The following is a 22,793-nucleotide window of genomic DNA, read 5'->3' as shown; positions in this document are numbered from 1 at the left end:
GATGGAAATATTCGTGCCAAAAGTAACGGAAGCCGCAGTGAAGAGGAAATGTTTAAAAATTCATGGAATCGCAAAAGCACTCGTTTTATTTATATTCAGACTGGAAGTGCAACGATCTTAATGTGGTTCCGTCCTGCAGCGAGAATCCATTCGTGATTTCTTCTCGATACTCGTGTCCTTCTGCTTAAAAATTAATCTTCGAAATATTTAATCAAAACCCCGAATGACCGAAAAACCTTCCTAAGAATTTTAATTTATTATTAATTAGCCCACTTATCACTGAAATATTTTTGAAGAACACGATGATAAATAAGAAAGTGAAATGTTTCTTGCAGGAAACATTTTAAATAATTTTTGCAATTTTAGTTATTTTCAAATAAAATTTGTGATGATTCAGAATCTATTATCGCTCTAGGGGAACTTTCTTCTGCGTTAAAATTAAGTTGATAGCAGGGGGATAGCACATACGACACATAAAGCAGAGAGAATGCTATTAGTAGCCATTAGATTGAGTTTGTGCAGTACATAATGCAGAAATTCTTGACTTGTTCCACTTGACCGCCTCTCTTTCACCTCCCTTCACGGCCTGAACTTATTTCCGTCCTGCTGCGGGTGTTACATGATCGCGGAAGAAATTCTGCATGCACCCTCTTCATGTAATCCCTCCGAACTATCTATTTAATACCCTCTAATTTCGCAAACTGGAAAAATTCTTTAAACCAGGGGTAAATTCTAAAAATTCGCTACCCTACTACCCCAAAGAACCATCTCTGTTTCCACACTCTTTTAAAGTAGAATTTCCTAGATTACGTACATAATGGAACAATTTTTGAAAATAAGAATTTACACCCTTTTAAACATTCAGCAACAAATGTAACATGCTTGAGAATTCTTAAAAATATGTCGAACCCAAGATAAAGCATTATCACTTAAAAATAAGGTATTCAGACTTTTTTAACTAGAATTCCCCCAATATTTACATAATGAAAGAATTTTTTAAGTGAAAAAAATCATTCCTTTTTGAGCCTTCAGGAAAAAATCTAACAAGTTTCCAGAATTCTTAGAAACATGGATCCAAGATAAAGCATTATCACTTAAAAATAAAAAATCAAGGCCCTTTTAATTATAATCTTCCAAATACCTACATAATAAAACAATTTTTAAAAACAGAAAAGACATCCCTTTTTAAGCCTTCAGCGATAAATCTAACATGTCTGAGAATTTTTAAAAACGTTTCGGACCCAAGACAAAGCGTTATCACTTAAAAATAAGATATCAAAGGACATTTGTTTACAAACACGTTCGATATAAATAAATTATGCAATTAAGCTTCTTTTACAATGCTGGTGGCCCCGTCAAGGTGTCGACGTTCCTCAAGTCAACACTCGCGGAGGGTTTTCCGTTGGAGAAGGGATGGGAGATGGTAGTATTTCGCCAGGCAATCGAGGCACTTCCTCTTTATCGTGGCAAGGCAGAGCATCGGTGCTCAGGAAAGCAGATATAAGTATAGCAAGAGGACGGCCTAGTTGCCATCGCGGCCATCCGAAATATTAGAATAAGCCCACGCGCGTAATACAATCCCGATGGTAAGGTAACCAAATTTAGCATGTGACTTAGCAGACGCCCTCGAGACACTTGCACGTACGATGACTCAGCCTGAACGGCAGAGAACGAGGAATCGAAGGAAAAACGATGAAGATGGTGAGAAACTTGGTGCATCAAGGGGTTGAAGTGAGAGAGAGAGAGGAGGGATAAAAAGGGATATGCAGGAATTATTTCCACTGATCTGTTTCTTGTTGCAGAATGATAGCTTGGATATCCGCTGATTAACTTCCGTTTCGTGTTTGTAGCTTCATTTGGGTTGGGTTTGTCAACTTAAGTTGGGGCTAAGTTGAGCGTGAGTACGAATATATTTAGTGTAGTCTACTGAAAATGTCGTTTATAATTATTTTTGGACTAGACTTGAGTTAACTGGAATTAGGTTTCAATTAGATACAAATAAAAATCTAAGTTATATGTTAAGTAGATTTAAGTTCCATGGAATTATTATTAAAGTAATTTTAATTAGCGTAGGGTATTTTCATCTTGGATACACGTCGAAGCGCTTAGAATCAGAGAGATGCAAGTGACATTTCTGAAAGTTTTGAGTTAAGAACGGAAATGGTTAGTAGAATCATTCAATGTAAGACTGTAAATAATTTAAGTAATCCAAATTATTGAAATAAGTTGGTGCCAAAGGAATACAAGTGATTTGTTATCTCCATATACGCTGCTATATAATTTATCTTCACCAAATATAATAGTTTACAGATACTACCGAAACAATTATAAACAATGACGAAGGATTTCTGTAAATCCAATGAGTAAATAACAATAACATAAAACAAAAATAAAGTAGTATTTTTACTCGTTATGAATTATATGTTAAATGTTGTTGCAATTATTTTCGTTTAATTCATAGTTAAATTATTAATGAATCATTTAAAATAGGATAGTGAGTCTGTCACAAGTACTACTGAAATTCAGATATGAAAGAAATTAAATTAATGATAAATGTTAATTCACTTCTCGTTAAATCAGAATTAAATTCAAGATAATTAAAAATTCAATTTATTTTACACATTACGTAAATTGAAATTCATTTTGACACACATTTAAATTAATTTCGAACTCAGCATAAATTAAATCGGCTTCGTTTACACTAGTGTATCTGTTGCAATAGTCCTTGCTCTCGGTTAGGTCAGGGTTAAAGCAGAGTTAAATGTAAATAAAGTCTGATGTGACTCCGAATTAAGTTGAACTCTAATTTACAATACTTTTTATAATGGTACGCAGTCGAGTCTAAATATAATCAATGGTCAAGTTAATCGAATCTCACTGAAGTTCAAGTTTAGTACGAGTTGTGTACAAGTTACAGTTTCCTTTAGTCTTTTTTTACTTCAACTATAGCTAAATAAAATCATGTATTAATTATACCAAATTTTAACTTGAGGAACAAGTAATTTCTACAAATTTTATTAAATTTATTAAACTATATTGATATATAATATTCGTTTATATACTTTATGTATTTCTTGAAGTATTTTTTGTCCTTTTTATTTTCCATGAACTTCAATTTCTATTCCACTGAATACAGAAATCAAGACACCATTCTGATTTGTATCTATAATGACCCCTAGCCACCAAAGTCTACGAAACCTCCATAACCAGTAACCAACCATTCACGGCTTCGCGGCTTCAAGTCCTGCCATCTATAAATGATCCTCTGATTAATGCCATGGTTTTACTTAAGTGAACGACCTACTTATAAAATGTAGCAGTTTGGCACCAGTGCAATGGCTCTATCGAGCTCTCAATTGAGAGAGATTAATTAAGAGGATTACAGAGTGGTGCTAAAGATTCACCACACTGGGAAGCCTTACAATTCATTCTATTCTTAATCCATCAAGAATTTATACACTATTACAAACGTAATTATTATTCTACAATTTCCTCGAATGGCCATATACTTAATTTGTCATTAATCCCATCCCTTCAAGATGTTCCTCTAAATAGATATTTTTATTTTAATAAATTCATATTTTGCCATATTCCTTCTCTCAATATCTCTTTATTTCTTTTTATTTTTAAAATTGATGTAAAAATTTGGAGACTGTTAACTTTTTAATTATTCGATACTTTTAGTCACGCTACTTACTTGATATAAAATCATGAAAATTTCATAAATGAAGAAGAAAGAAAATTTCATAAATGAAAAAAAAGAAAATTTCTATGAAATCTCAGCATCATGAAAATTCAGGAAAGTTTAAGCGAATAGGCACCTAAAAGTCTGCAGAGGAGAGCAAGCTATTACGCGCGATCGTTAAAAGTAGAATCAAGACAATGACTGGTGACGAATTAGCCGTTTCGCAAACTAGGTGACTCATCAGCTGCATCTCGGATAAAACGAGATATATCTACTTGGCGACGACGCTTGTCTTCTACGCAAACAATTTACAAGAATCTCACACCCGCTTTCTTCCTGCTCGTCCACCTACACAACACGGCTTACTTATTCATTTCCCTTAAAATAAGTAGTACAAGCATTCTGTCAGAACAAATAATAGATGAAGAACATTTCCAGTATTCTGATATTCTAGCGTTCTAGAAAGTTTTAGATGATTTTCAGACTTAAATAACATTGGACTATTACACCACAATTTTATGTTATTAAATTTATCTGAAACGTCAGATAATCGAGAAGTAGGTTTATTAAAAGAGGTATTTTTTTGGATTGTAGATAGTATTTAACTGAATAATTTTATATACAGCTCTATACCACTTCTCTTTATTAGGCTTTTATTAAACATTTAAAGTTCAGATAAGTACCTAATACTATATTGAATAATTCCTTAATTAATACAGATAAAATGTATTATAAATAATTTCTTAAATTTTTCCTATCTTACACGAGAAATTTCACCAAAACATCCCCACAGAAACGATAAAAACTAGATCTCAATTTCAAGTGAATCGAGCAGCATACAGTTGCAATAAAGTACATCCCAAACTCCCCAAATCTAACTTACTAACTGTCACGAAAGTCACGGCCAGTGTACAAAAACACGCATCTTTCTTCTCTAATATCTCCCAAAAAGCAACAAAAATCCCGGTCCAGCTTACCGGAGTTAATTATTGCAAGATTTACGGCACGTCCCGCCTTCGGTTCGCCTATCAATCAGGATGAAATACACGGCACGGTCGCCATCGAATTTCGGCCGATCCATCGAATTCATCGTCCTGGAGAATTTACGCGCGAATTCCGTGTCCAACTGCTGCAAATTTACCTCGCGCGTTTCCGCGACACCTCCCATGATCGTTCATCCCCCTGTTTCGTGGAGGGCATCGCGGAAAAATGATATCAAAGAAAGCTCTGCTTCTTCGTATTTGCCGCGGTCTCGAGCGCGGATAAATTTAGGGGTTCATTATTCACCGCGAACCGCTTCTGCCAATATTACTTGGACAATCTTCAATTCCCCTTTGCCGATGGCACAGTCAGCATCCTAATTTTGATACAATTTCGCGCACTTTGTTGCCGGGAACATCTGGCTTAATTAGGCACCGCCCGTTCGCTGCTTGGCTTTACGGTGTAACCGTTTTGCAACCATTTACAGCACGCCGTTCGCGGAATTAATCGCTCGGTTTAGACTGTAAATTGTTAATTCGATTCCCTGGTGCAGCGTGGTTACAACGGTGCCACGTTGCCCCTTGTTGAATTTGAGTTACGCGGAATTTTATGCGGTGCGAAAGTTGCCATTAGCGTGGATTGAATGAGGGGTTGGTTCATTGAAGACTTTATTTTGTAATTAAGATCGTGGAAATTGGTTTGGAGGCCAGTTTGCCTGATTTTTTAATTTCACTGTGAGACTATTTGTAGCTGTATAGTATTTGGGTATTTGAATTCTTGTGACTCTAGTGGAGACACTGTAACAAAATTTGGAGTTTTAGACTACAAAAGTAATAGAAAGTTTATTTATTAGTTATTATAACCTTCATATTTGTATACAGGATGTTTGACAACAGGTGTCAGAAACTTAATCCTTATCATACTAGGTGAGGCCTTCTTAAATTTTTTAGGTCTTACTCCTTTAAAAATTTAAAAATTTTGAATCCTTTCAAAGTTTCAAATATTTAATTTGTAAATTATAAAAGTAATTGTAAATGCCTCTTTCAATTTTCTGAATTCTAATTCTTAGAAAGCTGTATTTAAACTCCGAGTAACTATACTTTGGTATAATAAGGGTTGAAAGATTATTCTACATGTTAAAATAGGACGAAAATCAAGAATAATAAAATTGCATTTGGGATATCGTTTCAGAATTATTAATTATTGCAAGAACGTCTAAAATATGGAATACGTCTGACTGACTCACGTGGAATATGTCTGACTTGGGGCTTACTCTATTGCCCGCGTGCAGTAGTCAAAGTCAGACATAGTGAAATTAGTAGAATAAGTCCCAAGTCAGACACATTTCACACAAATATTTTAGGCATCTTCTCAACAACTAATAACTCGAAAACGAATACTAAAACACAATTTCGTACATTTTCATTTTTCAGAATGAGTAGAATCACCCCTAAAAATTTCTAATGCCTGTCTTACTTATAGATATTCTCCTTTCTATTTAAAAAAGTAAAGGAGCAACCTAAGTTAGCATGATGTGAAGCGTGTTTCTAAGGAAGTATATTCCCTCAAGTAACTAAACGACATTATTCTAGACATTTTATCAGTTTCCAATTCTCTACACTTAACAATTAATTATCTCCTTCAAAAACTAAAACTCTTTCCACTTAATTCTAGTACGCTTGAAAGCCAAGTGAGAAACTTATTTGCTTTAAAAAACTGAATAAGCCATAAAGCGAGAGCTAATTATACGCAATGACCACAATATTCCTTTTAAGTTTCATAAAATCTCAATTCATTATCGCTCATCATCCCTTCCTCTTTTACAAATCACCCCTACTTGATAACCACGCATACTGGAAAGGTGAACAACCAGCGTGCTGGGAAAATAATCCATCACTGGTTTTGCATAACCTTTAGACCCTTTCCTGACTATAACCACCAGTCAGCATCTAGTTTGAACCATTTACTTTTCCCAAAAATCGCTTCCAAACTATTTTTTGCTCGACCTTGGTCCACCTCACTCGAAGGTTTCCCGAATTCAGTCGAGCGCCGATTCCTCCACGCAACGCGGGCCGATTCGCCGCTGTTGCGTGGCGATCCGTCATTATTTTATCGCTTCAGATGCATTTCGCGCAATTAGAGGCTCGGCCACACGAACCTATAAAGCTATGTCCAGACCAAGGCGAACAGCACGAACGAGCACGACCAAACACGAACGAACGAAACGAAGGAACACTTATTTGGTATGGACAGCATCACGAGCTGTGTGTATTCGACACTATTGTGTTCGATTGCTTGTCGATAAATAAAAAAAAATCCAACATTAAACAAACTTAATAAGATTTAATAAGTTATTAAAATGTTGTTCAGACTTTTGAAAGCATCATTCAAATTGATTGTAATCCTCTGAATTTAAATTTTTTAGGAGTGACGATGCATCGTATATGTTTCTATTTTTATAGATAGTGGTCATGCATCATCTGCATTTTCTTTTTTCTTTTTTTTAATTATATCATTTAATGTAATTGTAAGAAGCATGCACTTATTATACCTACTTATATTTTTCAGTGTCTTTGTGTGACGCTCATTTTTACAATTATTCAGAGAATGTTATGTAAACGTTAATGCGACTAATGTGACTGATACAACTGATAGCATTGATACAAATGATATGACTGGAAAAATAACGGAAATGTATACTGTGAAACACTGTCAAATATGCTCAAGTTCCCATATAGCACACAGACATCTTGAAAATGTCTTAAAAACATCTAGTAAAGTTCTAAAAATATCCAATAGCCAACCTTGAAACGCACTAACTTACAAATCACTATGTCTTTTCAGGACACCTTAAAGACATTCATAAGACGTCTTAGAGACATCCAAATTACGTCCATAATATATTCAAACAAAAATAGACATTTTTAAGATGTCCAAAAGCGTAAATCTTTAAGACGTCCATCTAGCATATCTTTAAGAGGTTTTATGAACATAAATTTCAGAAGTCTAAAGGCGCTTTAAAAGACGTACGCTGTCAATTTTCTTTAAGACGTCCAAATTATGTCGTAAACCATTCAAACATAAAATGGACATAAAATAGACGTCTTCAAAACGTTCTGTGCTATCTGGACATTAACGAGCATACACGATCATTGATCAAGAATGTTCGCGCTCGTTGCTCGTTCGCGCTCGTTCGCGCTCGCCTTTGGTCTGGACATAGCTTAAGCGTGCAAGCGCGCGCGCACGTGCACGGGCGTTTTACAGCGACATTAATCGCTCGTTAATGCATTCGTTAAACGTGATAAAGCGCGGGGCAGGCCGCTCGAGGACCCTACGTGTCGCGCGCGCGACGATTTATTCGCGAAGATGTATTTCGGTAGAAATAAAGTGTCCCTCGATAATGATGATATCTGATAGCGGTTCCGATAATAGAAAGGCAAGCGGGAGGCCAGGCAGCCAACCCAGCTTTTCGCGTAGCCGCGACCGAGCGCGAGCGCGCGAGCTCTTGCACGCGGTGACGAATATTTTTCAAGGTAACCGCCGAAATATCCCGCCTTTTCGCTTCTCCCGCATAGCTGATTTAATATTTCTTTGGTGGCTGCCAATTCGACCGCGGTCCTCGCTGCATGCTGACTTGTTACATTATCGTGACATAATGATCCGGCCGCACGCGAGTCCCTCTCTGGACATACTCCCGCGAAGTGGTTGCGCAAACCTGTGCCACTCCACTGATGACGCTGAGGAACCTTGATCGACTGCTGCAGATTTTGGTATAGGAAGTTTAGGAGGTTTCAAGGGCTTGATGAGTTTAGTCATCTGTTACGAGATACATTATCGTGCATCAGTAGGTATTTGGACACTTTGGTGTTATTGAAGTAGGACGTAAAATACACCGAGTGAAATTCTGTAATATAGTTTTAGCTACAACTCTCACCTTAGATGATTATATTATAAGGTTTTATTGATTCAAAGAATTTGGTATTAATGAAGAAATCGTCCTATTTAAGGTAAATACCAAAAGTGAAAAAGTGAAGAGCAATGGTTTTTTAGTAATTTAAAAGTATAAGACTAGAATACTTGAAAATAACTATACAGAATATACTATGATCTTTCATGTTGAGACACTTTTATTCCCATGTAATAGTTGATTACTTCTTTAGATTGTGTAATTAAAGTATATAGTTGAAGAAAGAAGATATAATTAAACTAGGCTAGGGGGCTTTGACTCTTCAGTTACGAGTTGATTCTAATGAAAGGTAGAGCAATTCTTGAAACTCTGAGGGGTGGGTGTAGCTAAGCTGCCAGGAAACTTTCAATCATTTATGACAAATCTAGATGAACCTACGCTATTAACAACAGGAAGAAACCCATATTCCTAGTTTATCTTCATTTACTTGCATTTTCTATATAATTAGAAATTTAAACGCGTTAAATAGTTAATGTATCCTAATTCACCTAATACGTCTATATTAGATGCAATCAATAAACAAAAATTTTGTCTGTTCGATCCTCATCTACTTAAACGTTATCTACTCTACTATTGCCTGAGGAAAAGAACCAATATGATGTATTCTTCTTGAATTACTCCAACCTTCTATGTAGTTACATGAAAAATTCCAAATATCAAAATTCAAAATCAAATTAAAATATTTCAAGATGTATACTATCAAAAAATAGTGAATATGTCCATCAATATTTGAATATTCACAGGCCAAAATGTCAAACTCTACTTTTTGAACGTTTAAAAATGTTAGTGCCAAAGCACAAGATTGATGCTTAACTTTTGATATTTAAAATAAATATAAATATTTTGTTTTGTAGAGTTAATTGATTTTCACAGTATGGAATAATGCGAATTTGCAAAAGAAATCCATTATACATTCAATGTCAGAACAAATAGTATGAAACTCTATTAGAGCCTTAATATTTCTAGATAAAGTTAGCAGTAATTGTAATCTCAAAATATAGTTTTGCCCAATGTTAAGGAACTGTTGCATCGAGTTCGAAATCAAACAAATTTCAGAAAACAAGCTGTCTTGCTCGTCTGCCATTGCGCCTCGTGAAATATAAATATGACATGTGGGAAATTCAAGCGTCGTATGCAGTTTCTAAACGACCCGCGAATGCCAGCAACTGTATACCGCGATGTAACGGGTATCTAGAAATAATGTACGATTCTTGGCGAGAAAAATGAACGAGAGGATCGAGCTCGTTAATTACACCCTTGACAGTTAAAAATTTGATTGGACCCACGCGCCATTCTGAAAAAAGGCTCGGTCTGATAGAGCAGCAATCATTCATATTACTGCAAAAATTCACAGCTATCAAATTTTTTATAAAACACCATTCCAAGGATACAATTATGAAACTTCAATAACTGCAGAGTGTATAAATATAAGTGACAAAACTTCTAATTAATTTTTAACTTGTTTTCTGTAATATCATTATCAGATAAAATACAAGAAGCAAAATATAGAAATAAGGATAAACTACCCCCTAGAATTTTAAATCTAATTTTCATTGGACACGAAAATATATTAAGTATCCATCTCGTTCATTTTAATTAGTAAATCATATTTACAAAAAGAAAATTCGTTTCCAGGTCATTTATTGGTGTTATTGAGAATAGAAGGGTCCACCAAAAATATATTATCCTTATTTACAATTTCATTAGCTCATAGAGTATTTTAAATCATCCTTCGAGGCACGAAGTGCCAAAACCAGTGAATTGAGAAATTTACAAACAGATGATTTGTAAAGTATTAGATGGCTCGAATTAGCCGCGATGTTTTCGAAAAACCGGAGGAAAGGATTTAAATTAAAATCCTTACTGCCGGATGCTACGACTATGGCTGGCGCCATATCAAAAGGCACAATTGCCTCTCACGCCAAGTATGTACGAAATGAGAACGACTACCTCGATCGTGTCTATTCCTGAGTTCACATTTTCTAGCTAGGTGACTTTATTTCATTTTATTCCACTTCTGTGGCCGATTCATTCACATTTGAAAAATTGCGGCACGGTGACATGAACAGAACTGCGTTTTGATGAGAACTGACCTGTCCTCATAAGATATTTCCTTTGAATTGGGATATTGCCATGGCTATTAACAATTAGTTAGTAGAGAGCGACAGGGATGAAACAGTACTACACATATAGTATGTCGTACTATATAATATTGTAATAGTACTTTGATTGAACCAAGTCATATTAATTATGAAAAAAGTGAAGGAATTTGTTATTTGATGTAACAATTTTTGATTGAAAATATATAAGATTATTTTCTATTTCCCCTAGTTTAGATTAATAATCTAATAAAAGTGAAATATCTAAACTTTACAATTTTGGTAAAAATGGTATTTAAATATTTTACGACTCATAAATTTGAAGATATTTATACAGTAATTATTTGTTAAATACACCAAAATGTTTAATTTTCTATTTCATATGAAAATTTAAAAACAATTTGTAAAACTTTTTATTTGTTTCTCATACCTTGTAGAAAAGCATAAAAACTTACCATTTTCTAGATGTTATAAATATAATTAGTTAACGTGTATAAAAATTAAATTATGAAAAGTATCTCAGAAGATTTTTTTAATTTTGATAGCGTTTAAGAGTAGACTACTGCCATCTTCTTTTGATAGTACATCAACTACCTCGAAGAAACTTGAATGAAGCCCAGACGATATTTTTGCAATACTACTATCCAGTACATGGTGCCATCTTCTTCAGCTCAATAGAAACAAAATTTTCGAAGAATATAGTATGATAACATTAATAACTTTTATTATAATTATTACATAAATTCTATTTGTTTTAAATTAATTTACATGAGAAATTACCTAAGAAAGTGAAATGAATATTTAAAAAAGAGTAATTACATATATTTCTTTTTAGATATTTCTTAAAAAAAATATTTCACATATGTATAAATTTTATGCATATCAGTACTATGAAACAATTTCTATTTTTATCATCCAATATGTCAGAATATTTGAACGACAATTTGTTTTCATACTCTAGACGAATAATTCTCCTTGTTTAAACTTTAGTCTCATTTCGATGTCCATCTGGTTTCAATCAAACTAATATTAGATGAAAGTCATTCAAAGCGCATCTATTATGACATTCACAGTCTAAAAATACTTCTAAAAGTGATTGACACTTTATGAGTTCAAAAATGTTCCGAGAAAATATTCAGAAATAATGAACAACTAAAGATAATTATTTCAAAGAAAAGACAAATACGTCTTCCGTAAAATATATTCGTAATGCCAGAGTTCTACTACTGTTTGACTTATTCTACTGAAAGAGGTATTTCCACTAACAAACATAGAAACGGAGCTGATTCTGGAAAATCTTCTTCGAGGAAAGTAGGGGCGAAAATAAATTGAAATTTTAACTTAAATTCGTAAAATATATTTACTGCACTCATACATATTTTATGTCGGAAATTTAAATACAGTTCTCACAAGTATAAAATACAATAATCCTTCAGATGTCCACTGGCAATTTTGAAATCTCTTCAATGATTCCGATCTTCTAGAAAAAGTTTATCCACTTTCCAACACCTTTTTTGCACAGAATCTCATTACTTTCCATTTTAACAGCATCCAATAAAACATGATAGAATTTGTGAACAGTCCAACCCTAAATCTTCGACAATGACAGCAGTGTACCGGAAAAACTCTACTGGCCACGATTCAGCAGCTTTATTCTCAAAATTCATTAGATGAAACAGACCGTATAGCTGACTTCCAAAGTACCCTGTACGTATTTCACAGTTGGCAGTAAACAATAATTTTTCCTTCTAAAAATACCCCTCCTAATGCGCATCCACTAGTCTTTAAAACGATTATCGTGTCCAAGACCTCGAAGTCCTTATTACTATCACGAGTACAAAGTGCTCGATTCTTAAGCTACTTAGGCTCTTAATCGAACCGAAAATCCTGTTATTTCTATTGCTAAATTTCCAGATGCTTCTTCGCGATTATCCAAAACTTTAGTATCGAAGCACAGGCACAGATTCTCGCGCTCTGGAAGGATCAAGAAACAAATTTAGAAGTGGCCTGTGACGAAGAAGGCCGTGCCAAGTTGAATTTCGCGGTGGATGAGTGTACACCGTCACGATACACAATACTAATTACAATATCACTATTTTCGTACGACAGTCAACACTTGCCACCACTTGCTGTTACGTGTACCATCATTCCACCTGTTATTCACGCGTTATATTTCAATTTTTGTCATGTACTTTATTACTCAGACGTTTGAGCATTACTCGTACCTTCAATTTTTCAATTTAGCTGCGACTCTCTGTTTTTTGGATGTTTCACGTGTGAACATGTTAACACCTGAATATGATTTTTAATTTTTGAATAGATCTTCTAATTTTACGATTTCTAGCTATATCCTTTTTTAAGATTTCTTCACCTGTTCATTACGCTATCTCTTCATCTTTTCTTCTCTTCAATTCTTTATGACATTTAGGTTTAACTAAGAATTAAAAAATTGAAGAAAATAGATTGTTAATAAATTTTCTAAAAAAATGCGAATTTTTTTACGCTAATAAATTGAAAAATATAAAAATTACGAAGGCAAAATAAGAACACAATATTACTTTTCTCTATGATTTTACGTACAGTTGAAGAAAATGAATTTTAATCAAATAAAAGAATAATTTCTTATAATATTTATCTTCAAAAAGGAGAATGAAGAGAATGGATACTTTTGGTATAAAATTGCAGTACTTTCTCAAAATATTGCTACTACTCTCAGAAGCCAAATTAAAGAAAACTAAAACTGAAGGCTAAACAAGTAGAATTATATTACCGCCGAATTTACCGATTCAACAAGTGTACATCTGTGCGCATACCAATCCTGTAACACGATGCTGTTAATAACTTTTAGTATCCCCATTCATGTCTTGATACTTTCTTTCAAGAATATCGCTTATCAAGATCCATAATTTACATTTTATAAAAAAAATGAAATGCAATTTTACTCGCGTAAATTTCTCACAAAATCTACGTATTCACAAACGATTTCGATTTTCCACAATTATTCGCAACCTTCAGCCACTGGTTTATGTATTTTCATTTCTTCGCGTCTAATTTTATCTTCCCTGACATGTGCACGAAACTCTAACTCTGAAACAACATCGCGCGCTCTGCCAAAGTCCTGTCCATCCACTCATGCTAATTTCTTCAGCTATTATTTTACTTTGGCACAGTGTAATTACCTAAGAGTGACAACTCATTATGATCTTACATAGGACAAATTTTCGTATTTCAAAAATGTACAACAATAATTTGCATCGAACTGAAGGAGCCAAGATTGCAGAAACTGGTTCACTGTTTCAATTTCGAACACGAAGGATTTAGCCTAATGTTCCATAAATCGCGTCGCAAGTCACAACGTGATCCAAATGTAGCGGATTAATGGTGGGGGCATATCAAGAAATCAAAAGCAAGACATTTTAACGTGGATGTTTCTATTAACGCAGCCAGGAATTGTAAAACTTCGTCTGGCTGGCCTGACCGCGGTAATATTTTTACCCGCGCTGAGAATTCTAGAAACTTTGCTTTTGTCGCTGATTCATCCTACAAGACCTATTCAGGCAACGTTTGGATCTCCCAAAAAATGATACAACTCATTTGGTGTAAATAATAAATATATTATTTTTCAATTACAAAATACAAAATAAATACATAGTATATATACATTTACATACAAAATATAAATTTTGGGGAGTCTATGGGAGAAAGTGTCGGCTTTACTTTCCAAGAAGGATCTTGCGGGTGGCACCGATGCTCTGGCCCGATTGAGTGGCACCCTTGTTGGAACCGGCTTGAAGACCAATCACCGATTCACCAGCACGCAATTGTTCCTCTGTGAATTCACGTTTGCATTCTTCTGCTGGCTTGGGTCCTAGGTAGGGTCCTTTCCATTCTGGGTGCTTGTATGTCTGTATGAAGCCAGAAAAACGTAAAGTAATTTTCCTTTCAACCATCTTATACATCTTTTAAGTATGTAAAGTATGAATAAAAAGGAGATTTTGAGTTTTAGGAGATATAGTTTTGGGAAAATTGTTCAATATTTTAGAATTGTTGCAAGAGAAGATAATTTTAAAGGATCTGAGATCTTGAGGATCTGAGAAAGATCTTGAAGACCTGAGGAGGACAAATTTATGGAATTATGGATAGGTAGCTCTTGAAAAATGAGAAAATGGAAGATTACATGATGGTTTGTTAATATGGAAATGGAAATTAAATGCTTTATTGTTAATAGACTGTTTTTTAGCAATCAAAGTAATTGAAATCAGACATACCGTACGACCAAGAGCGAACAAGGTTGTCACCACCTGAGGTATGTCCTTCTTTTCCCACAGATCGACTGTTTGGAACACGTCAACGTCGTCTACCCCGTAGTCCTTCAGAGCTTTCTGGAACCTACCACATAAGAGTATTTTTAAAGGAACTGAAATTTCAAAGTAGAACATTTGAAAAAAGTTAGAAGGGAAAATGAATTATTTCCTTACATGTTAATGTTCTCCATCATTTTGAACTGGCCACCAGAGGTGTTGATCTTGGGGACAGATCCAGGGGAGATCTTGTTCATCAGCTCACACAACACCTGACCGTCCTTGAGAACATCCTCGAAGGGTTCGTTGGGGAACTTCCTGCCCAAAATGGATTCCATCCATTCCTGGGCCTCTTTTTCCATCTCTGGGTTTCGCTTTGCAGCGATCTGGAATAAAAATTATAATAAAATACACATAAAGATATCAATACTTCCTTCTAAATCTAAATCATGGTAGCTGAGGATCCCAGGTTTAAAAATTACAATTATTCTGCCGAAATTTGATAAATCAGTCTTAGGTCAAAGCTAACACAAGAATCTCTTTGAAAAGCTACTACTCACAATTTCTTAGCAGTAATAACATTTTCGACTCTCAAATTTTTTCAAAATATCACAAAATATTAAAAAGGTCTTCTATATAAAAAACTCCAGCTAGTTTCCAAAAAAAAACGTCACATCAAGACACAAATGTAGTTTCGTTCGAGAGAAAATAAAAAATTCCAATGGTATTGCACTCTGTTTAACTCTCACGATTCTTCAGGTGACAGTGGACGTTTCGCGAGGGAAAGTCGATGGCACATAATCCGTACCTTAGCGCGCACTTGACGTTCGAGAGCCATCCTGGTGCCCTGTGGTGTTTCTTTCAGAGGACTGAAGTGCTTGGGCCGATCATCGGCCCCTCTTATACCAGTCGAGAATGGCGGGAATACGGCCCACGCCCCGGAGGAAGCTGTCCAACGTCTCGCCACCCCAGGTTGGCGTACGTCGAAAAAAGACGACGCGAGGGACGCGTGTGTGAGCGGTTTCCACGGTTTTCTGGGATCTAATATTAGCGACTTATTCACTTGGACAACTGGCGTACACGTTGGATTTCCAAAATCGCGGCCACCAGCCGTCGCGAGCCGCTGTTCCACGTGCAACTGCGAGCTATGGGAGCTTTAAAGGGTTTGTGTCTTCGATCTTTGGTGTTTGGACACCCGAATAATTGACTTGGGATGAATGGACGTTGGCCTCTTAGATGAAGAGGAAAAGAGAGACGAAGGGAAGACAGTGGTGTTGAGCTTACCGAAAGGATCCACAATGAGAATTGGTGAGATAAATGTTCTAATCCTAAACAAAAGTTGATTATTTGAAAAGTATTTGATAGTAAATTTTGATTCAGTTGTAAAGTACTGTTAGATTTTTATCTTTATACCAAGTGAGAAACTTTGGTATAGGTCACAAGTACAAAATGATTTTCAGATTAGTAGTCTTATACATTCTTAATCCGCAATACTTCCTGTAATTTAGATTGTTTAAAAAGTATTTAAAAAATCTCTGTATTGAGGCATCCTAATAAGGGGACACTTCCTAAACAATTCTATAGAATATGTTTGTTTTTATAATAAACATTTCTATGCAATATATCCCTAAGAAATGAAGCTAAAGTCTGTTCTCTAAATTGTTGTCTATTCTCTTATCGCTTTTTTCATTTTCGTTAAAAGAAATTCATATTTTGACTATTATTATAGCAGCTAGATATTCTAAAAAATTCTTAATCTTACATCATGTAGACACTATTCCTATTCGTTGGGACTGTTTGGATCATTCCCTCTCGAAATAATAGGTGAATCGTGATCACCGTTATGGCCGACTAATTCTGGACAATTCTCCTGTATACTACAAGTTCCGCCTGCGCAGTTTACTTTGGTCAGACAGCCTTGAGAACTGCAGTGATTTGCAGTAAAAATAGATTAGAAATTAGTGAAAAGTAAACGATTAGATATGAATTATAATCATTAAATTAATGACTTTTTCACAAAAAATTGTTCTTGTGTATTTAAGGAGACGTTATTTGAATATTGAATGCTGACTCTCAAGAAGCTGAAAAAGTTCTTCTATCTCAATATTTCATTTTTCTCATATTTTCAACATCAACTTTCGGTTTACAATTACTTTAGGAATTCAAAATTTAAATCCCCTTATCAATAATTCATCTAAAAAAAAATAAAGCACGTGAAGGTTTTTGAAGAGATTTATCTATTTTATCTGACAGTAGGTTGTTTAATTTTTTTTCCAAAATATACGGACGTCTCATTCAAAGAACCCGCCACGTTATATCTATATAAAATATCCTACGCCAAGAATTATTCGTTTCGACACTGCAGCCAGCGTTTTAAATACATTTGAAAAGAAAAATAAAAACATAAAGGAAATCAGATTGCGCAAAACGCTTTGAGTTTTTTCTTTAAATAACCACTCGCTATATAGGTCAGGTTATTATTACGTGATCCACTTTTTGAATTCATATAGGTCTCGAGAAGAAAAAAGGGATTGGGGAAGAGAGGGCCAACTATTTAAAAACGAAGTGCTAGCCAATGCATTAAAGAGGGCGCCTCCATTTAAGGTCATGTCTCTTTTGATCGAAGTTTTACCAAGGTAGGATAATAACCAATCACGCAACTAAAAGAGCACTTAATCCAATGATATAAACGATTATTTAAGCGAAATCGCTGGCTACTGAGTCAGGTTTAAATATAATCACGACGTCCTGCGTACTTCCATTTGCTATAATTCCCCTCTTCCTCTACAAAGCAGTTCGTCAATTTCCAAAAATTTCATCTACTTCAAAAGCTCAATGTCTTTGAAGTCGAATCCTTTAATTTTCTTCAGAATCAGTTTTTCATGAAGTCAAATCTTAATTACCGACATTCCAGATCCCTAGATTAACGATTTCTAGTCCTTTTGTTTTACATGTAAAACATAAAAAAAAAATTGTACAGCACATGGAACTAATTTAAACATTGAATTCTGTAGGTCCAAGAAAAAGTTTATTTAAATAAACTTAAGTAATTGTCTTTTAGTAGCTGCCACTTTTCTTTTGAAGGATAGAAATGGTATAGTGGTCGAGTCCCCATGAAATTGTAATGAAAGAAATTTTATATAAAGTACAATTACACTTATAAGACTTCTATAGATATTTTTGTGGAATTGTAATGCAATAACCTGTTATTAATAATAAAAAAGTATGATACAAGCAGAATCCTGATAACGATATGAAGCAATATGAAGGATAATACAAGGATGACCTGATAATGAGAAGCATAATTCTGATAATTAGAAAGTAGTTCAACATACATATAATTTAAATATAAGTTGTCCGAAATTAAATTTCCGCGACTCGTGATTAATTACTTACTTGAAAATATACTTGCGCGGGTGGTATCCAAGGTATTCTATTATTACCATCTATTAATCATTTATTCAATGTTAGAAGGAATTCAAGATATTTATTTGCTCGATTCACCGAAGTGGTATTTTCAAAATTTGTAAAGTTTGTAACATCCAATTTTATGTTTAGTTAAGTAATACCTACACACACCTATAGTAAATCATTTTTCATTAACATTCGATTCAGTTTTTACACAAAATCAGTCTTTAAAGTATAAACAAATCTATCTTAAAAAATCTTTCTGAAACTATTCGCAAATTAATCTCTTGTTAAAATTATTATTATATTAAGCTTATTACATATTAAGCTAAAATTATTTCTTCTTGCGTATCACGTTTAAGTCCAGAATTAATACTCGTAATATACACATAACATAAATTATTAAATAATTTGAAATACATTCATGATAATTTCATTAAATAGATATACTTGTTATTAAGCATTAAAGAACAATTTTCTTTACAAAAATAATACTTTTCTGTGTAACCAGTAGAAAAATCAATCTTTATAGCAATTCCAGCAATGCTTCATGAGTTCGTCCTTAGAGGGCTACAGGCAACAATTCATTCTCGCAAGTATATAGAAAAAGAAACCATTATGTTGAGTCCTCTGGTGACGAATTCTGAAAACATTATCACGCTATGACAGCGCCCTCTTCACGACAGAACGCTAAGATAATTTGTCTATAATCTTGTATAATCTACCGCTTCCCCGAGAGCTTGCTAACCCTGCTAGAAAGTGGATAGAGGCTTTCCAAGTGTAGGTTGTTTTTCATTATTCGCCGAACCTGTTTGTTTCTTTTTTCGAATTCTTTGCATTTCAATTTAATCAGGATATAAAATATTACCATTTCAAATACTCTAAAGTGATATGTGGCGTGACACAAAAATCTACTCCAATTTGTTGGAAAACCGACAGAAGCTATGACTCACAGTGTTTTAATTCATTCTATCTGTGTGTTTTCATTCATCGGATCATGAATGTCACTATTTTATATGAAATATTTATAATTTCTATGAAACAGTGCGGTTGATTGTAACCTATATAGAAGGGTGTGATTAGGTGGGCCTTCGAAGGTTATGTTTTTGTTTTTCCTTGATAGTAACTTGACAGAAGAATTATATCGCTTACTAAGGAACGAATTTTAATTCAAAGTGATTGTTGCAACTTTTCTTGATTCCAATAGAATATAAATCTTCATATAATTAAAAGAATTGTTTTCAATGTCTCTAGGGTAGTCACCCAAGAGACATGGCACAAAGATTTCCTGTACCAACTACAGGGAATAATGGCCCACCACAGCAGAGATATGCAGCTTCTTCCGTGCCTCCAAATTTACGACAATATTCTGGCCCAAATTTTCCTGTGAGTATACAAAATAGTTTCGGTGTACATAAGTGCCAATATCTATAAATAGAACATTTAGTTATTAATTCGTATTATTCTCTTTGTGTTAGAAGTCTCTTTTTATCACCTTTACGTGAATATTGTTTTACTTAAATTGATGTAGAAACTTCAATAATCTAAGAATGCCTTATAACTCTGTGCTACTAGGTATAGGTAAAACTTTAACATAGTAGTACAATATTTATAAGATAACAATTTTATAGATGCAGCAGAGGTCTGGATTCACCCCACCTCCACAAATGGGAAATGCAGGTCCAGGTCCGGGAAGCATAATAAGACCAAATCAACCTTATACAAATATGCGCCAAGGCCCAATGCCCACTCCACCAGTTGGAAAAAGAAGTGCAGATCAACGTATACCTATGTCACAGCAGAAACCGTAAGTACATTACTATTGCATGCACTTTTGTTTAATTTCACATTTGCATTTTCATTGTTGCACATAATTAGTTCATTAAATTCCATAATGTACTAAATGCATTAATCCAAATTTTTTCAAAAGCAGCTTTCAATATCTGTAACTTTTTCGTTTGCAAAAAATTTATGTTCTGTTTTTCCTTTAAAACGTAGAAATTGGATATTTTTTTAGTTACTTAAAATATGCAGATGATTTAATATGATTCTATTAAAAACCATTTACCAATTTACCAGGAACTTCACTGCATCTCATAAGATTTAAAATTGGTTTATTGATTTTTGAATCTATGATTTTTACACAAACTCATTTAGGTATTTTTGGAACAGTGATTTTTCACATTCCACATCCAAGAAGAAGAAAAAGCTGGCAGACAAAATATTGCCGCAAAAAGTCCGCGATTTAGTGCCTGAATCCCAGGCATACATGGACCTCCTTGCATTCGAGAGGAAGTTAGATGCAACTATAATGCGAAAACGGCTTGACATACAAGAGGCATTGAAGCGACCTATGAAACAGAAGAGAAAATTGCGGATATTTATTTCCAATACTTTTTATCCAGCAAAGGAGGCTGGAGAGGGGGAAGAGGGTTCAGTTGCATCTTGGGAACTTAGAGTCGAAGGGCGGCTCTTAGACGACACAAAAAATGATCCTAATAAGGTTAAAGAAGAAAGAAAATATTGCAAATGTAGACATGAATGAAAAAGATATTAATTTATGTTCAAACTTGTAGGTAAAAAGGAAATTCTCTTCATTTTTTAAAAGTTTAGTTATAGAGTTGGATAAAGATCTGTATGGACCTGATAATCATTTGGTGGAATGGCACCGTACGTTGACAACGCAAGAGACCGATGGTTTTCAGGTGAAAAGACCCGGGGACAAAAATGTTCGATGTACTATTCTTTTACTGCTTGATTACCAACCGTTACAAGTAATATTCTATTTTTTATTTCAAGTTTAGAGAATGTAAGCAGGACTACAATTCGTAAATACCTTTTTATTTACAGTTCAAACTAGATCCCAGATTAGCACGACTTTTAGGTGTACATACACAAACACGACCAGTTATCATTTCTGCTTTATGGCAGTACATAAAAACACATAAACTTCAAGACAGTCACGAAAGGGAGTTCATAAACTGTGATAAGTATTTAGAGCAAATATTTGCCTGTTCGAGGATGAAATTCGCTGAAATACCACAACGGTTGAACCCACTCCTTCATCCGCCCGATCCTATCGTAATCAATCATGTTATCAGTGTAGAAGGTACGTAACAATAAATTGTTTTCTTTCGCTTACATTTGTTAGGTATTTTTAAAGTGTTAGTAATTCGTAACTTCTCTTGCTCTTCGTGTTAGGCACGGAAACAAAACAAACCGCATGTTATGACATAGATGTGGAAGTCGACGACACGTTGAAAACGCAAATGAACAATTTCTTGTTGTCGACTGCAAGTCAACAAGAGATTCAAAGTCTCGACAACAAGATTCATGAAACAGTCGAGACGATCAATCAATTGAAAACGAATCGGGAATTCTTCTTGAGTTTTGCCAAAGATCCTCAACAGTTTATTAACAAGTGGATTATATCGCAAACAAGAGACTTAAAAACAATGATAGATGTTGTTGGAAATCCAGAAGAAGAACGTAGGGCGGAGTTTTATTATCAACCTTGGGCACAGGAGGCTGTTTGTCGATATTTCTACACGAAGGTCCAACAAAAGCGCGCAGAATTGGAACAAGCGCTTGGCATCAGAAATTCATAAGCATTATCGCAGTACAGTAACGCAATTCGAGACATCGCTATGTAAAGTATTTATACGAATCTTTCCTTTCTTTTAATTACAAAAGCACTCGATCGATGTATTCTACACTTGCCTCAGTGTTGTGTAACATTATTGAGAGTGCTAATGGCATTAGGATATATTTTTACGAACATCGAGAATAAGAAATGAAAAGGTGTATAGGTAACGAATACGAAGATGATTTTCCAGAAATGATCTTTATTTACATCATTGTATATCGTGTACCTTTATTCAAGTCGACTTTTTCATAAATTTTTTCTATGGAAGTATGTATTTCAAACTCGCACTACTATTGCGGTGAAATTCTGTACTATACACTAAATAAATCTTTGATATAATTCCCTGGAATCATCTTGAGCTGGATCCCATGTTGCTAAATAAATATTTTCATTATCATAATATAATTATTCTATTTTTAAATTATCGACATTAAGATATATTCTTGCATTTTCAGCAAAAAGAAATTGTTTAAGAATGCCAAAACATAAATTATGTATAATTTTTTTTCTAATCGTGCACTAATAAATCTGTAATCTATTAATATTTCAGATTTTAAAAATCAACAAAATTATATCTTGGTTGATAGAATATTTATTTATAATAACACCTTTTTTGTAATTACACTAGAAGAAGGAACTCTTGAACAAGGTAAAATAAAAAACAATTTTTCCATTATCCAATTCTTATTTCGTTTGTGCAAGTAAA

General features: G+C 34.3%; 2 protein-coding genes and 1 long non-coding RNA gene across 8 annotated transcripts; 2 read left to right on the top strand and 1 right to left on the bottom strand.

Moving 5' to 3' along the window:
• Nucleotides 1-1,472: 1,472 nt before the first annotated feature.
• On the top strand, nt 1,473-2,267 carry LOC143181051 (uncharacterized). The gene is made up of 3 exons (XR_013002223.1): nt 1,473-1,701; nt 1,803-1,897; nt 2,074-2,267. It is a non-coding gene; the product is annotated as an uncharacterized LOC143181051 (long non-coding RNA).
• A 12,058-nt stretch (nt 2,268-14,325) lies between these two features.
• Mp20 (muscle-specific protein 20 transgelin) lies at nt 14,326-16,001 on the bottom strand. The gene is made up of 4 exons (XM_076381426.1): nt 15,842-16,001; nt 15,211-15,419; nt 15,001-15,121; nt 14,326-14,637 (listed from the first exon to the last, which is right to left on the bottom strand). The coding sequence occupies exons 1-4, from the start codon at nt 15,869-15,871 to the stop codon at nt 14,446-14,448; spliced, it is 552 nt and encodes a 183-aa protein (XP_076237541.1). The 5' UTR covers nt 15,872-16,001; the 3' UTR covers nt 14,326-14,445.
• On the top strand, nt 15,991-22,594 carry Bap60 (Brahma-associated protein 60). 6 transcript variants are annotated; one of them, XM_076381425.1, is made up of 8 exons: nt 15,991-16,341; nt 17,544-17,669; nt 19,696-19,827; nt 20,073-20,248; nt 20,614-20,944; nt 21,018-21,215; nt 21,292-21,550; nt 21,643-22,594. In XM_076381425.1, the coding sequence occupies exons 3-8, from the start codon at nt 19,714-19,716 to the stop codon at nt 22,047-22,049; spliced, it is 1,485 nt and encodes a 494-aa protein (XP_076237540.1). In that variant the 5' UTR covers nt 15,991-16,341; nt 17,544-17,669; nt 19,696-19,713; the 3' UTR covers nt 22,050-22,594. The 6 variants fall into 6 exon arrangements, with proteins under 6 accessions (XP_076237540.1, XP_076237535.1, XP_076237538.1 ...); XM_076381420.1 differs by having other exon boundaries at nt 20,599-20,944; XM_076381423.1 differs by lacking the exon at nt 17,544-17,669 and having other exon boundaries at nt 20,599-20,944.
• The last annotated feature ends 199 nt before the right edge of the window (nt 22,595-22,793 follow it).

The sequence above is a fragment of the Calliopsis andreniformis genome, chromosome 6 (genome assembly GCF_051401765.1).
Source record: "Calliopsis andreniformis isolate RMS-2024a chromosome 6, iyCalAndr_principal, whole genome shotgun sequence".
Taxonomy (NCBI): Eukaryota; Metazoa; Arthropoda; class Insecta; order Hymenoptera; family Andrenidae; genus Calliopsis; species Calliopsis andreniformis.
The sequence above is the reverse complement of the archived record's forward strand: the minus strand, read 5'-3'. Positions and strand labels throughout refer to the sequence as shown.

Excerpts from the sequence above, each read along its gene's own strand:
- Mp20 (XM_076381426.1), bottom strand. The coding sequence starts at position 15,871 with ATGGCTCTCGAACGTCAAGTGCGCGCTAAG. Across the intron at positions 15,122-15,210 it reads ATGATGGAGAACATTAACAT|GTTCCAGAAAGCTCTGAAGG; the intron begins GTAAGGAAATAA and ends CTTATGTGGTAG. Across the intron at positions 14,638-15,000 it reads TGTTCGCTCTTGGTCGTACG|ACATACAAGCACCCAGAATG; the intron begins GTATGTCTGATT and ends GGCTTCATACAG.
- Bap60 (XM_076381423.1), top strand. The coding sequence starts at position 19,714 with ATGGCACAAAGATTTCCTGTACCAACTACAGGGAATAATGGCCCACCA. Across the intron at positions 19,828-20,072 it reads ATTCTGGCCCAAATTTTCCT|ATGCAGCAGAGGTCTGGATT; the intron begins GTGAGTATACAA and ends ACAATTTTATAG. Across the intron at positions 20,249-20,598 it reads CCTATGTCACAGCAGAAACC|GTATTTTTGGAACAGTGATT; the intron begins GTAAGTACATTA and ends AAACTCATTTAG.